We start from the raw sequence: 16,282 nt of genomic DNA, 5'->3' as shown, positions 1-16,282 counted from the left end.
CCTCTACCACTGCCCTTTTAGCTCATCTTTATCTTTAGATTCTACCAGTGTCCCCTTGATCCTGGTCCTCTTAATTCAAACACACTGCCCCTATCAGCCCTACTGATTCCTCTTTAAGATTTTGTACATAGTGATCATTTTGTCCCTTGTCCTTTGTTCTTTCCTCTGAGGTAGTAAGGTGCAGATCTTGGAATCTCTCATAGTGCATTTGTCTCAGTTTTGGTACTAGCATGGATGCAGACCTTTGGACCCTTTCCATTTTCTTCACATGCTTGACCTGGTGTGGGCTTCGTACTAGGGCAATGTACTTAATGATTGGCCTAGTATACATAAGGCTTGGAAGAATTCTTTAATCAAGTTCCTGAAGTCTGTTCTAGGGTTTGCTAATTTTGCATATTTTGTGTGTGCATGCATGCATTGTGTGTGTGCATGCATGCATTGTGTACACACATGCATTGTTTGTGTACACACATGCATTGTGTGCACACACACATTGTATGTGTGCACACACACATTGTATGTGTGCACACACACATTGTATGTGTGCACAAGCACAGTGTGTGTGCATGCATATGCATCATCTGTGTCTTTCTGTCTGTCTGTATATGCATGCAAAACAATCACAAAACACGTGATTTAAATATGTAAGTGTAGTAGGTTGGTAGACAGCAACCACCCAGGGAAGTACTACCGTCCTGCCAGATGACTGTGAAACAGAAACCTGTAACTGTTTTGCATGATGGTAGGATTGCTGGTTTCTTTTTCTGTCTCATAAACACGCTAGATAACAGGGATATCTTGCTACTCCTACTTACACTTTGGTCACACTTCACAGACACGCACATGCATGTATATATACATACATCTAGGTTTTTCTCCTTTTTCTAAATAGCTCTTGTTCTTCTTTATTTCTTCTATTGTCCATGGGGAAGTGGAAAAGAATCTTTCCTCTGTAAGCCATGCGTGTCGTATGAGGCGACTAAAATGCCGGGAGCAATGGGCTAGTAACCCCTTCTCCTGTAGACATTTACTAAAAAAGAGAAGAAGAAAAACTTTATAAAACTGGGATGCTTGAATGTGCGTGGATGTAGTGCAGATGACAAGAAACAGATGATTGCTGATGTTATGAATGAAAAAAAGTTGGATGTCCTGGCCCTAAGCGAAACAAAGCTGAAGGGGGTAGGGGAGTTTCGGTGGGGGGAAATAAATGGGATTAAATATGGAGTATCTGAGAGAGTTAGAGCTAAGGAAGGGGTAGCAGTAATGTTGAAGGATCATTTATGGAAGGAGAAAAGAGAATATGAATGTGCAAATTCAAGAATTATGTGGATTAAAGTATAGGTTGGATGTGAAAAGTGGGTCATAATAAGTGTGTATGCACCTGGAGAAGAGAGGAATGTAGAGGAGAGAGAGAGATTTTGGGAGATGTTAAGTGAATGTATAGGAGCCTTTGAACCAAGTGAGAGAGTAATTGTGGTAGGGGTGGTAGGTAAGTTTGGGGTGCCAGGTGTAAATGATAATGGGAGCCCTTTGATTGAACTTTGTATAGAAAGGGGTTAAGTTATAGGTAATACATATTTTAAGAAAAAGAGGATAAATAAGTATACAAGATACGATGTAGGGCGAAATGACAGTAGTTTGTTGGATTATGTATTGGTAGATAAAAGACTGTTGAGCAGACTTCAGGATGTACATGTTTATAGAGGGGCCACATATATATCAGATCACTTTCCATTTGTAGCTACACTGAGAGTAAAAGGTAGATGGGATACAAGGAGAATAGAAGCATCAGGGAAGAGAGAGGTGAAGGTTTGTAAACTAAAAGAGGAGGCAGTTAGGGTAAGATATAAACAGCTATTGGAGGATAGATGGGCTAATGAGAGCATAGGCAATGAGGTCGAAGAGGTATGGGGTAGGTTTAAAAATGTAGTGTTGGAGTGTTCAGCAGAAGTTTGTGGTTACAGGAAAGTGGGTGTGGGAGGGAAGAGGAGCGATTGGTGGAATGATGATGTAAAGAGAGTAGTAAGGGAGAAAAAGTTAGCATATGAGAAGTTTTTACAAAGTAGAAGCGATGCAAGGAGGGAAGAGTATATGGAGAAAAAGAGAGAGGTTAAGAGAGTGGTGAAGCAATGTAAAAAGAGAGCAAATGAGAAAGTGGGTGAGATGTTATCAACAAATTTTGTTGAAAATAAGAAAAAGTTTTGGAGTGAGATTAATAAGTTAAGGAAGCCTAGAGAACAAATGGATTTGTCAGTTAACCCTTTGACTGTCGCGGCCGTATATATACGTCTTACGAGGTACCGTGTTTGACGTATATATACTCATAAATTCTAGTGGCTTCAAATCAAGCAGGGGAAAGCTGGTAGGCCCACATGTGAGAGAATGGGTCTGTGTGGTCAGTGTGCACCATATAAAAAAAATCCTCGAGCACGCAGTGCATAATGAGAAAAAAAAACTCCGACCGTTTTTTTTAATTAAAATGCCGACTTTGTGGTCTATTTTCGTATAGTATTTATGGATGTATTCTCGTTTTCTTGGTCTCATTTGATAGAATGGAAAACATATTATAGAAATAGAGGTGATTTTGATTGATTTTACTATAAAAAAAACCTAGAAATGGAGCTCAAAATACGGGAAATGTTTGATTTTTGCCAATGTTCAAAAGTAAACAAATGATGCCATTGTCCAATAAATGTCCAACTAGCCATTCTAATATGCAGTTATGAATGGGTTGATGTTATTTATACAATTATTACAGTATTGCAGTAGTCTGCATAATAGTAAGTCTTCTATTTTTTGTTTGAATAAAAATTCAAAATAGAAAGCAAGAGTATTATCAGAGGGGCCTGGAGACATGACTGATGAGCAAAGAAAATGTTATTTTAGAGCCAGGAATGTCTGCATTGTTCACTCTGGACCTTATTTTGAAATTGTCATATTTTTTAGTTTTTGTGAAATTGGCCAAATTGCAAATTTCTGACCACATTATTAGGTTGAAATCGGTAAATGGGCAGTTTCTTGTACTCAATCGATAGAAAAAATGGAGTTCTAAAGAAATATCTATGAGTTTGGGCGACTGGAACAATGGAATTAGCCGAAAATAGGGCTCAAAGTGGGCGAAATCACAGATTTGTAAACAGAGCCGAGGTCGCTAACTTCGCGAGAGCATAATTCCATCAGTTTTCTATCAATTTGCTTTTTTTTGGTGTCATTACAATCGGGAAAAGATTCTCTATCATTTCATAAGAAAAAATAATTTTTTTTTTTTTGCGACTCCAGGAGACACCTCAAGATTGGGGGTTGCGACAGTCAAAGGGTTAAAAATAGGAGAGGAGAGTTATTAAATGGAGAGTTAGAGGTATTGGGAAGATGGAGGGAATATTTTGAGGAATTGTTAAATGTTGATGAAGATAAGGAAGCTGTGATTTCGTGTAGAGGGCAAGGAGGAATAACATCTTGTAGGAGTGAGGAAGAGCCAGTTGTGAGTGTGGGGGAAGTTCGTGAGGCAGTAGGTAAAATGAAAGGGGGTAAGGCAGCCGGGATTGATGGGATAAAGCTAGAAATGTTAAAAGCAGGTGGGGATATAGTTTTGGAGTGGTTGGTGCAATTATTTAATAAATGTATGGAAGAGGGTAAGGTACCTAGGGATTGGCAGAGAGCATGCATAGTTCCTTTGTATAAAGTCAAAGGGGACAAAAGAGAGTGCAAAAATTATAGGGGGATAAGTCTGTTGAGTATACCTGGTAAAGTGTATGGTAGAGTTATTATTGAAAGAATTAAGAGTAAGACGGAGAATAGGATAGCAGATGAACAAGAAGGCTTTAGGAAAGGTAGGGGGTGTGGGGACCAGGTGTTTACAGTGAAATATATAAGTGAACAGTATTTAGATAAGGCTAAAGAGGTCTTTGTGGCATTTATGGATTTGGAAAAGGCGTATGACAGGGTGGATAGGGGGGGCAATGTGGCAGATGTTGCAGGTGTATGGTGTAGGAGGTACGTTACTGAAAGCAGTGAAGAGTTTTTATGAGGATAGTAAGGCTCAAGTTAGAGTATGTAGGAAAGAGGGAAATTATTTCCCAGTAAAAGTAGGCGTTAGACAAGGATGTGTGATGTCACCGTGGTTGTTTAATATATTTATAGCTGGGGTTGTAAGAGAAGTAAATGCGAGGGTCTTGGCAAGAGGCGTGGAGTTAAAAGATAAAGAATCACACATAAAGTGGGAGTTGTCACAGTTGCTCTTTGCTGATGACACTGTGCTCTTGGGAGATTCTGAAGAGAAGTTGTAGAGATTGGTGGATGAATTTGGTAGGGTGTGCAAAAGAAGAAAATTAAAAGTGAATACAGGAAAGAGTAAGGTTATGAGGATAACAAAAAGATTAGGTGATGAAAGATTGGATATCAGATTGGAGGGAGAGAGTATGGAGGAGGTGAATGTATTCAGATATTTGGGAGGGGACGTGTCAGCGGATGGGTCTATGAAAGATGAGGTGAATCATAGAATTGATGAGGGGAAAAGGGTGAGTGGTGCACTTAGGAGTCTGTGAAGATAAAGAACTTTGTCCTTGGAGGCAAAGAGGGGAATGTATGAGAGTATAGTTTTACCAACGCTCTTATATGGGTGTGAAGCATGGGTGATGAATGTTGCAGCAAGGAGAAGGCTGGAGGCAGTGGAGATGTCATGTCTGAGGGCAATGTGTGGTGTGAATATAATGCAGAGAATTCGTAGTTTGGAAGTTAGGAGGAGGTGCGGGATTACAAAAACTGTTGTCCAGAGGGCTGAGGAAGGGTTGTTGAGGTGGTTCAGACATGTAGAGAGAATGGAGCGAAGCAGAGTGACTTCAAGAGTGTATCAGTCTTTAGTGGAAGGAAGACGGGGTAGGGGTCAGCCTAGGAAAGGTTGGAGGGAGGGGGTAAAGGAGGTTTTGTATGCAAGGGGCTTGGACTTCCAGCAGGCATGCGTGAGCGTGTTTGATAGGAGTGAATGGAGACAAATCGTTTTTAATACTTGACGTGCTGTTGGAGTGTGAGCAAAGTGACATTTATGAAGGGGTTCAGGGAAACTGGCAGGCCGGACTTGAGTCCTGGAGATGGGGAGTACAGTGCCTGCACTCTGAAGGAGGGGTGTTAATGTTGCAGTTTAAAAACTGTAGTGTAAAGCACCCTTCTGGCAAGACAGTGATGGAGTGAATGATGGTGAAATTTTTTCTTTTTCGGGCTACCCTGCCTTGGTGGGAATCAGCCAGTGTGATAATAAAAAAAATAATAAAATAATAACACGGTATTTTTTTTTAACACATCTACCAACAATGTAAGATAACCCAGAAGAGAGGAAAAACATTCATACTTCCCTACATACAGTACTGTGCATACATACTGTACAAACATGCATAATAATGTGGCCCAAAAACTTGTAAGTTAGAAATTGCTTAATGTGGATAACTACATTATGTATAAACTGAAGGGTGGATGAGGGGCTTGAACTGCAGTCTGTAAATCAATAGTCTGATGCTCTAACATCTAGGCTAACGCAGGTCTCTAGGGTTAGCCTAAACCAGGGGTTGGCAACCCTTTGGAGAGAGGGCGCCAGACAGCTATGCAGTCTCTCGGAGGAGGGCCATGTTATTAAATGTAATATAAAAAAAATTCTCGAACTCAGGGTTGCCATTAGTTTTTTCAACCCATTTTGGAATAATTCTAATAATACTTAACACAGTTTACAACAAATAATTAAATAAACATTATTATTGAATGCAGATACCTACTGTACAGTTGTTTTACCACCTGACAACAAACTCATATGAAAAACCTCTAAGGATGTAGGATATGAAGTAATTTTTCCAGGGACTGCTTAACCTTGAAGTGAACTACTGCATCTGTATGTGATACTAATTAGATAATTAGTGTCCAGGTGTTAAGTTGGTAGACTGGACGAAAATCTCACACTGGCTGGATGTGGCCCGCCGGCCGGGGGTTGCTGACCCCTGGCCTAGATGGTAGTGCATCGGACTGTCAATTTATAAACAGCAGTTCGAGCCCTTCATCCACCCTTCTGTTTATTCATCGACAGTTGTTTATTTACAACTAAATCTGAGTTCGTATTATGTATGGCTGCAGAACACTGCCTTATTAGCAGTCATGGAGATTGTTTAATTTTCAGTGTTGGAATGCAGTTAACACACTGAAGATAGAACACCATGAATTTAGCCCTGCCCTTGTACAGGAGGGCCCTGCTTATGTAGCAGGTTAGGTTCCAGGCTACTGCTGTAAAGCAAAAATAGCTGTAAAATGAAACAGCCTTTTTTCGCTTTCAAATACATATTAAAGCCTGATGATGTGTTTACGCTGTCATATATTAAGTGAGCAATAGAGCTAGGCCTAAGAAAATGCATATGCAGTACACACATTACCTTTCTTAAAATATTTTTGTCCTTAGCTTCTAGTTAGTGGTGAATATTTTTATTGTAGGAAGTCTGAATAAATGAAGAATGGGTATATATAACTGAAAACCGCTTCATTAGCAGAATGCTGTGAAGTGAAGCACTGTAAAGCGGGGTCCATCTGTAGATACATATGAAAGACAAAAAAAATGTTACAAGCTTCACTATGAATAATTGGTCTAGTCACATTTCTCATTTTCTTAGGTACAGTCAGTTCACTTGATGATATCTGCTGATCCAATTCTCGTGCCAAATATGAATAAATTCCGAAGAGTTTATAAAAATGAAGTAACTGGCAAGACAGAGACTGCGTACCAGTGTGAAAAGTGCCCTAAGCAGTGTCGAACAGCTTTAGCTTTGTATAGTAAGTATTTTATGAAACACCAGCTTAATTTACATTTTATTCCCCTTTTTTCGATTATATAGAAGTTGATGGCTTTTAACAAAGTGTAACTTTCCTGTCTTTAATCAGTAAAAGCAACTCTGTATGACCCTTACGGGTTTAACACATAACTTTGATAATAGTAGTACTACTAATAATAATATTAGTAAGAGTATTTCCTTGTAAACTGCATTTAAGTATGTTGGTATTTATTATATGTTCTCATTGTAAGCTATTAAATATATTGAGCTCAAGTTGTACATAGATTAGTTTTGCAATATTGTGCCATTAAAGAGGATCTACGCAATAAATTTTGCCATGAAATACACTAATACAGGTCTGTCATCACAAATCCAGCAGTCAGACATCTGGTTTCATCAGTTATTCTGCACTAATTTCGGGTAGCATAATTTAAAGTTTCCAGGGTCGCCACACCATCCTGCTGGTACTGTTTGGCGGCACTACTTGCTGCATAAGTCATTCCAATTTCTTTTTCTCCATTTATTGTTATAACCTACTTTTAGCCCTAGCCATGGTTCCAATGAATAAAAGAAATGCTTCTCATTGTGTAAAGCACATACATACTACATTGTCCATTAAAGATAAGGTGGCTTCGAAGCCACTGTCAGTTGCCATGAGCTTAGTCTTGTGATGCAGGAGAATGTGCTTTATTATTATGCTAATATCAACACTACAGCTCATTTACAATACTATGGCTTACTGTATTTACTTATTGCAATTGGTCTAGTATGACATAATAAACAATATAAATAACATAAAAACATGTTACAAACTCCAGAATGAATAATATTTGGCATAATACCAAGCGGTTCAACAGAAGTATGAAGAGGCTATGGGATACAAGTACGTACAGAGGTACCTCGAGTTTCGAACAGCTCCCAACTCGAACAATTATGTACGTAAGTGTATTTTTGTAAGTGCTTTTCTAAGTGTATTTTTTGGGGTCTAAAACAGACTAATCTAATCTGCATTATTCCTTATGGGAACAAATTCATTTGGTATCAGCACTCAAACAGCCTTCTGGAATGAATTATGTTCGTAACCCGAGGTACCACTGTACCATCCTCTTATCCCTGTCTTGGGGGCTTATATTAGAAAAAATTGAGTATAGCACAGGGCTAACTGTGATATACACTCATAATGCACCATAAAACTGAAACGAAAAGCTCTTTTCTCTACATAGATTATCATACATAGCAGCATATGTGTAGAGACCCTAGGATAACCCAAGAAAGTCAGACAAAGTGATTTATTTCTAGTACATGCCTGGCTTGGGCTTGCCATATATGATTTTTGGTAAATATTTTTTTTTCTCATTTGTTTGTTGGGCTATCTTATTAAAACTTGGGCAGTGTATGAGGGAGATATGCTTCTTAACGTACACCAAAAATGAAAGAAATAGGACCATAATTAACGGAGTTCACTTCTCAGCCATTAGCCACCCTTTAGCAGTATATTTTTGTATGGTTTTTATGGTTGTGTTCTTATTTTTTTGGTCTCATTTGACAGAATGGAAGATATATTACAGAAATAGATATGATTTTGATTGCTTTCACAAAGAAAAGTACCTTGAAATTGAGCTCAAAGTAGCAGAAATGTTCGATTCTTTGGCAATGTTCAATAGTAAACAGTACGTTCAATACGTGTACAACTGGCCAGTCCAGATTCCAATACGTAGTCATGAATGGGTTGACATTATTTTTACAATTATTGCAATAATACAGTAGTCTGCATAACAGTAAATCTTCTGTTTTTTGTGTGAATAAAAATTCCAAATGGTAAGCAAGAGTAATATAATTGGGCCCTGTAGACATGACTAATGAACAGAGAAAATGTTATTTTAGTGCCAGGAATGTCTGCATTGTTTATTCTGAACCCTATTTTGAAATTGGCATCTTTTGAAATTTGTGTGAAACTGACCAAATTGCCAATTTCTGACCACTTTATTGGGTAGTTGAAATAGGTGAATGGGTAGTTTCTTGTACTCAGTCGACAATAGAAGTTAGTTTATTCAGGTATACATAAATACAGTTACATAGATTATCACACATAGCCGTGTATGTATAGAGAACTGAGGATAACCCAAAAAAGTCAGTGACTTGTTTTACTAAAAATCATATATGGGCTTGCCATATATGATTTTTGGTAAACATTTTTTTCTCAGTTGTTTATTGGGCTGTCTTATTGAAACTTGGGCAATGTATGATGGAAAGATGCTTCTTAATGTATGCCAAAAATGAAAAGAATCGGACAATAAATAACAGAGTTTACATCTCAGCCATTAGGTGACCCTTAGCGGTATATTTTCGTATGGTTTTTATGGTTGTATTTTCATTTTTTTTGGTCTCATTTGATAGAATGGAAGATACATTACAGAAATAGATATGATTTTGATTGCTTTCATGAAGAAATATACCTTGAAATTGAGTTCTAAGTAGTGGAAATATTCAGTTTGTGCCGATATTCAATGAACTTTCTTGTGTAAGTGAAGTTGGTTAACTTTATTAAGTGTATTCTAACCTAACCACTCTGTAATCCAGCAAACTCAATAATCCGGCACACTGTAGGTTCCAGTGATGCAGAATTTGTGATGGCTGACCCGTATTGCCAATTTTTGTGGTAAGAGTTCCATGAACAACTTACTTAAATAGTCAAATCTCTTCATTATTGACTTGTTGGGGTTAAGGGTGATCTGCCACAACCAAAATTTTTTCTTAGACATTTTGTAGAACTTTAGGGAACCTCACAAAAAAAAAAAACGATAATAATGCACTATGTACTGTACTTGCCACTTGATGTAGAATTTAATTCTGATTACCATATTTTCTGGCATATAAGGCACCCCTTTTTTCCCACAAAAAGTCTTGGAAAATCAGACTGTGCTTTATATACTCAAGGTCAGGGTCAAAGGTAGGCTTAGGGTTCACTTTAACATAAAGCAAGAGGGTAATTAACCCTTGAATATGGCTACTGATTTACCGCTACGATACTTTTGTTGTGCATTTATATGCTTTAAAATACAGCATGTCCTGCATGACTTACAATAATTATGGCTTAATGTATGAAAAAGTACATGTGTGAATCCTAGTTTAAGCTGTTAAAGGAATTATGAGCAACTATAGTAGATATTGTATCATATATAGCACAAGAATGTGTAATATTATGCTTTTCTTGAGTGATAAATGGAAGATGCTGCTCCATGTTGATTAGCTACTTGAAGAGCCACTTGAGAAATGACTGCTGGAACAGCTACCACTGTAGCAAGTCCTGGAAGTAGTATGCCTTTCATTCTATCAATTGAGCACAAGGAACTACCCATTCAACTTGCAGAACAGCCCTATAATGTGTACAGAAGTTGATAATTTGGCCAATTTTGCACAAAATAAAAAAAAAAATTCTAAACAGTCTAAAATAAATACTGTAGACATTACAGTCACTAAGATAACTTTTGCTCTGTTCATTAATCACATCCTCAGGCCTCGCTTGTAAAACACTTGCTCTCCAATTTTTAATCCATCATCACACAAAAATGAAGTTTTACCCTATTTCTTGGATAATAAATGTAACCAAAAATGATTGGTCATGATTTAAGCTGACCCAGTGACCTAGTAAAAACTAAAACACACCAGGATGTCTTCCTTCCCCTTCATCAGGAAAACTGCCAAAAAGTCATTTATCTCTGCTACTTTGAGCCTTAGTTCAGGCTCCTTTCAGTCTGAAACCAATCAGCATCATTTATTTCCCTAATATGTCTTCCATTCAATTAACTGATATCAAGAAGCAGCCAATAAAGCTTTTAAAAACCACCCTAGATAACACCTCAGTGTCACTGTTTAAACCAGATGTTTGCTTTTCCTATCATACAGTGTGTGGGGCAGGAATTTTTTTTTATACTGTGTACACTTATTGCAGAGACATTCTCTCATGTTAGGCCAAAATTTACCATTCACAGCACATTTGAGGGAGCTGTACCTAAAGCATAGATCTGCATAAGTAACACCAGCATCAGTGACATAGAACTATTAAAATGGTATAAAATACTGACAGGCTGTTAGGTAAGACACATATGCAACAGTTAGGTATCTTTATTTCGAAACGTTTTGCCTACACAGTAGGCTTCTTCAGTCGAATACAGAAAAGTTGATAGAAGCAGAAGAACCTTGAAGACGATATAATCAGTTCATCACCCTTGAAGTTTTGAGGTGGTCAGTCCCTCAGTTGAAGTGACAGGATTGAGCCTTATATACTACCAGGAGGTGAGATGTAGGCAGTATATAAGGCTCCATCCTGTCATTTCAATTCCATATTGTTTCAGACTATGGAACAATATTCTTCTCCAGACTGAGGGACTGACCACCTCAAAACTTCAAGGGTGATGGACTGATTACATCGTCTTCAAGTCTCTTCTGCTTCTATCAACTTTTCTGTACTCGACTGAAGAAGCCTACTGTGTAGGCGAAACGTTTCGAAATAAAGATACCTAACTGTTGCATATGTGTCTTACCTAACAACCTGTCGGCATTTTATACCATTTTAATGTTCACTCTGTCAGACACTGCAACACAAGGGTATCTTGGTACAGACCTGAAATCAACTTGGACTACTACTACTAGTGAGAATGGCTGGATTTGAGAGGGACCTGACCTCACAACGACTTCATTCTTACCTCTACTAGTGGCCTACATCTCTCCTCCTGGCAGTATATAAGGCTCAATCCTGTCACTTCAACTCCATATTGTTTCAGACTATGGAACAATACTCTTCTCCAGACTGAGGGACTGACCACCTCAAAACTTCAAGGGTGATGGACTGATTACATCGTCTTCAGGATTCTTCTGCTTCTATCAACTTTTCTGTACTCGACTGAAGAAGCCTACTGTGTAGGCGAAATGTTGCGAAATAAAGATACCTAACTGTTGCATATGTGTCTTACCTAATGACATAGATCTACATGGAAGACAGTGAAAGGCTACTGCTATACAGCAAAAATAGCTGTTAAAGCCTGATGACATGTTTGCACTGTTATATATTAAGTAAGCAATAGAGCTAGATCTAAAAAAATCCATATACAGTACACACATTACTTTTTTTTTAACAAACCAGTCATATCCCACTGAGGCAGGGTGACCCAAAAAGAAAAACAGAAGTTTTTCTCTTTAAATTTAGTAATTTATACAGGAGAAGGGGTTACTAGCTCCTTGCTCCTGGCATTTTAGTTGCCTCTTACAACACACATGGCTTATGTAGGAAAAATTCTGTTCACTTCCTCATGGAGATAGAGGAAATAAAGAAGAACAACAACTATTAAGAAAAGAGAAAACCCAGATGAGTATGTACATACAGTGGAACCTTGACTTACGTGTTTAATCCGTTCTGTGATCTAGCTTGTAACTCAATTTACTTGTATATCAAATCAATTTTCCTCATTTAAATTAATTGAAAAGCCATTAATCCATTCCTTCACTCTGGAAACAAAACAAAATACTTGAATATGACGCTAATATCAACTGTATGTCATGAATGAGGGCAATGTGTGGTGTGAATATAATGCAGAGAATTCGTAGTTTGGAAGTTAGGAGGAGGTGCGGGATTACCAAAACTGTTGTCCAGAGGGCTGAGGAAGGGTTGTTGAGGTGGTTCGGACATGTAGAGAGAATGGAGCGAAACAGAATGACTTCAAGAGTGTATCAGTCTGTAGTGGAAGGAAGGCGGGGTAGGGGTCGGCCTAGGAAAGGTTGGAGGGAGGGGGTAAAGGAGGTTTTGTGTGCGAGGGGCTTGGACTTCCAGCAGGCGTGCGTGAGCATGTTTGATAGGAGTGAATGGAGACGAATGGTTTTTAATACTTGACGTGCTGTTGGAGTGTGAGCAAAGTAACATTTATGAAGGGGTTCAGGGAAACCGGCAGGCCGGACTTGAGTCCTGGAGATGGGAAGTATAGTGCCTGCACTCTGAAGGAGGGGTGTTAATGTTGCAGTTTAAAAACTGTAGTGTAAAGCACCCTTCTGGCAAGACAGTGATGGAGTGAATGATGGTGAAAGTTTTTCTTTTTCGGGCCACCCTGCCTTGGTGGGAATTGGCCAGTGTGATAATAATAAAAAAATAATTTGTTTTGTTTAATCGCTAAACATAACTGATACAGTTTTAGTATCGATTGTGACCCCTGAATGGGTCACAATGTATATAATGTATATTACCTGTTCATATAATTTTATATGCCTATATTTGCGATATTAGCTAAGTCGTAAATATATTGCTTTATATTATTATTTGACTTAGTTAAATTATTAGGTAGGATGTAACATTTATATATTATTCAGTGCTCATAGTTCGAGTGTTAAGTAGCTGACAGCAATGTCTAACTACTGTGTTTTTCACTGCTTGTTTCACTGCAAGCTTCTGTGTTGCTGGGCAGCAGCAGTCCACGGAGAGTCACGTGAATGTCTGCCTGGCCTGTGTGTTCTTGTCTGTTTGGTGTGCCTTCCAACAAGACGGCCTCTCCAACTCTCCCTTGATGGCCCTTGTTGGAAGATCGTCTCTGTCATTTTCTTGTTGTTGGTTCTGTGTAGCTCTGTTCACAGAACATTGCCTAGACTTAGTGATTTTTGACGTACTGAGGTTGTGTGTCGCATAGACACTCTGAGAAACTCAGGTCCTGAGCTGTAGCTTCTGACCTAATTTGTACTGGTATCTGTGCACTGTCACAGTCGGGGATTTTCTAATGCTCAACTTAGACTCAGTAGTATGGGAGTTTTGTGACTTTTGTGGAGGATCTGCAGATGGTCCCTACTTAGTGTCGTTATATTATCTCCTTGTTCCTGATTCTGTGTCGCTGTTGCCTGTTATATTGCTGTTCGGCTTATCAGTTGTTTTATTGTTCAAGCAAGCCGTTCTGATTACCAGGTTGGTCAAGAAATTAGTTTATGTGAGGACTTTATCAGTCACTGGTTAAGTCTAGTCAAGTCTTGAGACATAGCAAACTACTTGGAGCACTTACACACACACAAACTTACTTGTATATATACATGTATATGTATTATGTTATTAAATGCTAACAGTGTACCAGACGATACTTAAAAGCCATAAAGATGTGATATGTGCCTTCAGCACAATACTACTGTACACGAGAGAAGTGTAGCAACTTGTATCCTATATTATATTCAATTGATTACTTTAATTTACTTTGATATCATACGTCTAGACAACTTTATTGTTATTAATAAACGTATTAAATTTTAATTTTTTTAGTTAGTAGCTTGCCAGTTGTAATCCTGAAGCACTATTGAATCTTACTAAATTCTAATGGATAATTGGACCAGGATACTGACTACTTGTTAAAAAACCCAGTAACAGGCTAGATGCTAGAAGGGCAGTCCTTTCTAGTATTCACTGGAGACCTCTATCATTATTAGAAATCACGTTTTTTGTAACAAATGGGGGCCTGTCCGGGAGGCTTTTGATCCAAGGTGTTGGAGATATTGTCCTCTTCAAGGGGGGCTCCTTGGCGTGGTGAAGAGGCTCTTGGTCTAAGGAATTAGACCTGTCGGTCTCCTTTCTCAGACCGAACCTAATTACCCCCCAATCCCCCCTTCCCTATCCCATCCTCCCCTTTTTCCTTTCCTCCTCCTCCTCCCCACCCCTCCCTTTTGCCCTTCCTTTTTGGCCTTTGGGATTTTTTCCCACAGGCACGCTAGTTCCTAGGTAGGGGAAAGGGTACCGGGGTCCATCCCTTTCCGTTGAGGTTCTTGGCGGTGGCGTAGTTTGCCGTGGAATCTGGATTGCCTGGGGATGTCCCGATCCCTCTCCGGTACACCGGAGGGTGGCTTTGAGAATCTCTCAGGCAACGGGTGTATCTCTGGAAGCCACCTTTCGGATTCGGGGGTGGTGGCCGAAGGAGGTATGCTTTGTGGCGGATATCCAGCCGCCCTCTCTTTTGTCCACCGAGGTAGCTCGGCAGATGTGAGGTTGCTATCCCGGATTGCTGGTTTACTGGCATGATGGGTAGGGTATGGCACGGGTTCCATGCTGCATCTACGCTACTTGCGGTGCTGAGGTCCTCTTGGGCACGGAGGGAGATTTCTGGCCCTTTCATTCCTCCTAGGAACTATCCCTCCCTGGTCCCCCCTTTTTTTATTCTTTTTTTTATTTTTATTTTCTTTTCTTTCTTTTTTTTTCTTAAAAACAAAAAGAAAGAAGTAACCTAACCATGGCAGCCCCAGTCCATGAACCTGATACCTCCGGGCCCTTTCTTGATACCGCACCCCGTTCTGACCCCGCCTCGTCTTTGGACCACTCTTCGGACACTCCTCATGCCTCTGTACCTCTTGCCGGTGCTATTTCCTCACCCGCTTCAGGTACTGAGGTCTCAACTGACTCTTGATTTATCTGACCTCCGCTCTCCTTTGACTATGCTTCTGGCCTCTCCCTCTACGGTGCGGCAATTTTCGAATCACCGGCCCGTTCCATGTCGGACCAACTCTGGTCCCACGCCTAAACGCCAACGACAATTACCTGCTGATGATACTTCTCCACCTTCTCGTTCTTCTCAGAAAAGATCGACACGTCCTGCACTCCCTTTCCACGCTCAGTTTCAGAATGCACAATGGACTAACTTCTTCACTTTACGACCGACTTCCTCTACTGCCTATCTTTCCGACCACAGTATTGGCAAGGCACTCCTACGCCATGTTGGTAAAGATATTTCTTTTCATGCTCTTAAGAGCGGTATACGCATCAACACTGTACAGAATGCTACTCAAGCTCATGATCTTTCTCTTCTTTTTCATATCGATACTGTTCCTGTCACTATTGAAAAACATCATTCCCTCAATTCTTGTAGTGGTACCGTCATTCTGCCCCATACCATAGTTCATCAAAATTTCCAGACATGTGGCAATGACATTCTTGAACAGCTGCAACTCCAAGATCTCCCAATCCTCAAGGTAGACACTTATGTTCTTCCTGCCCGCGGGCGGAGACGATACCCTAACAATGTGGCTCGTTTAACTTTTGACAGCCGTGAACTCCCATCCTCAGTTTATGTAGCAGGACATCGGTTACAAGTTCGAAAGGTGATCCCTACACCACAACAGTGTAGAAATTTGGCCATCCAGCGAAATATTGCAGATCCATAACCGAATGCCCAGTCTGTGGTGCCGATGACCATTCTAATACATCTTGCAATCGACCTCCCTCTTGCCTTAATTGTCATGAGGCTCGCCCTTCGTACTCTCGCCGTTGCCAAGTCTACTTAAATGAGCAGGAAATCCGTTACCTCAAAGAGGCAGAAGGTCTCCCTTATGCCATGGCAGTTTCTCATCTCCGCCTCCAAGGGAGACTACCTCGTGTTTCTTATTCCCGTGTTTCAAAACGTCCCCCCACTTCTGGGGTCCCATCTTCTGCAGCCTCCTCTGTGGTTACCTCTCCCATAGTCACTCCTGTATCT

General features: G+C 39.7%; 1 protein-coding gene across 4 annotated transcripts in view; it reads left to right on the top strand.

The window, feature by feature from the left end:
* Positions 1 to 16,282, top strand: part of LOC128704434 (zinc finger protein 883) — a 73,834-nt gene that overhangs the window by 19,831 nt on the left and 37,721 nt on the right. For all 4 annotated transcript variants that reach the window (XM_070102937.1, XM_070102935.1, XM_070102936.1 and 1 more), the window contains one exon: positions 6,642 to 6,801. In XM_070102937.1, the coding sequence (XP_069959038.1) occupies positions 6,642 to 6,801 (160 nt within the window). The remainder of the gene's footprint in view (positions 1 to 6,641; positions 6,802 to 16,282) is intronic.

The sequence above is a fragment of the Cherax quadricarinatus genome, chromosome 84, assembly GCF_038502225.1.
Source record: "Cherax quadricarinatus isolate ZL_2023a chromosome 84, ASM3850222v1, whole genome shotgun sequence".
In the NCBI taxonomy this organism is placed as follows: domain Eukaryota; kingdom Metazoa; phylum Arthropoda; class Malacostraca; order Decapoda; family Parastacidae; genus Cherax; species Cherax quadricarinatus.
This window is presented reverse-complemented; position numbering and strand designations above follow the sequence as displayed.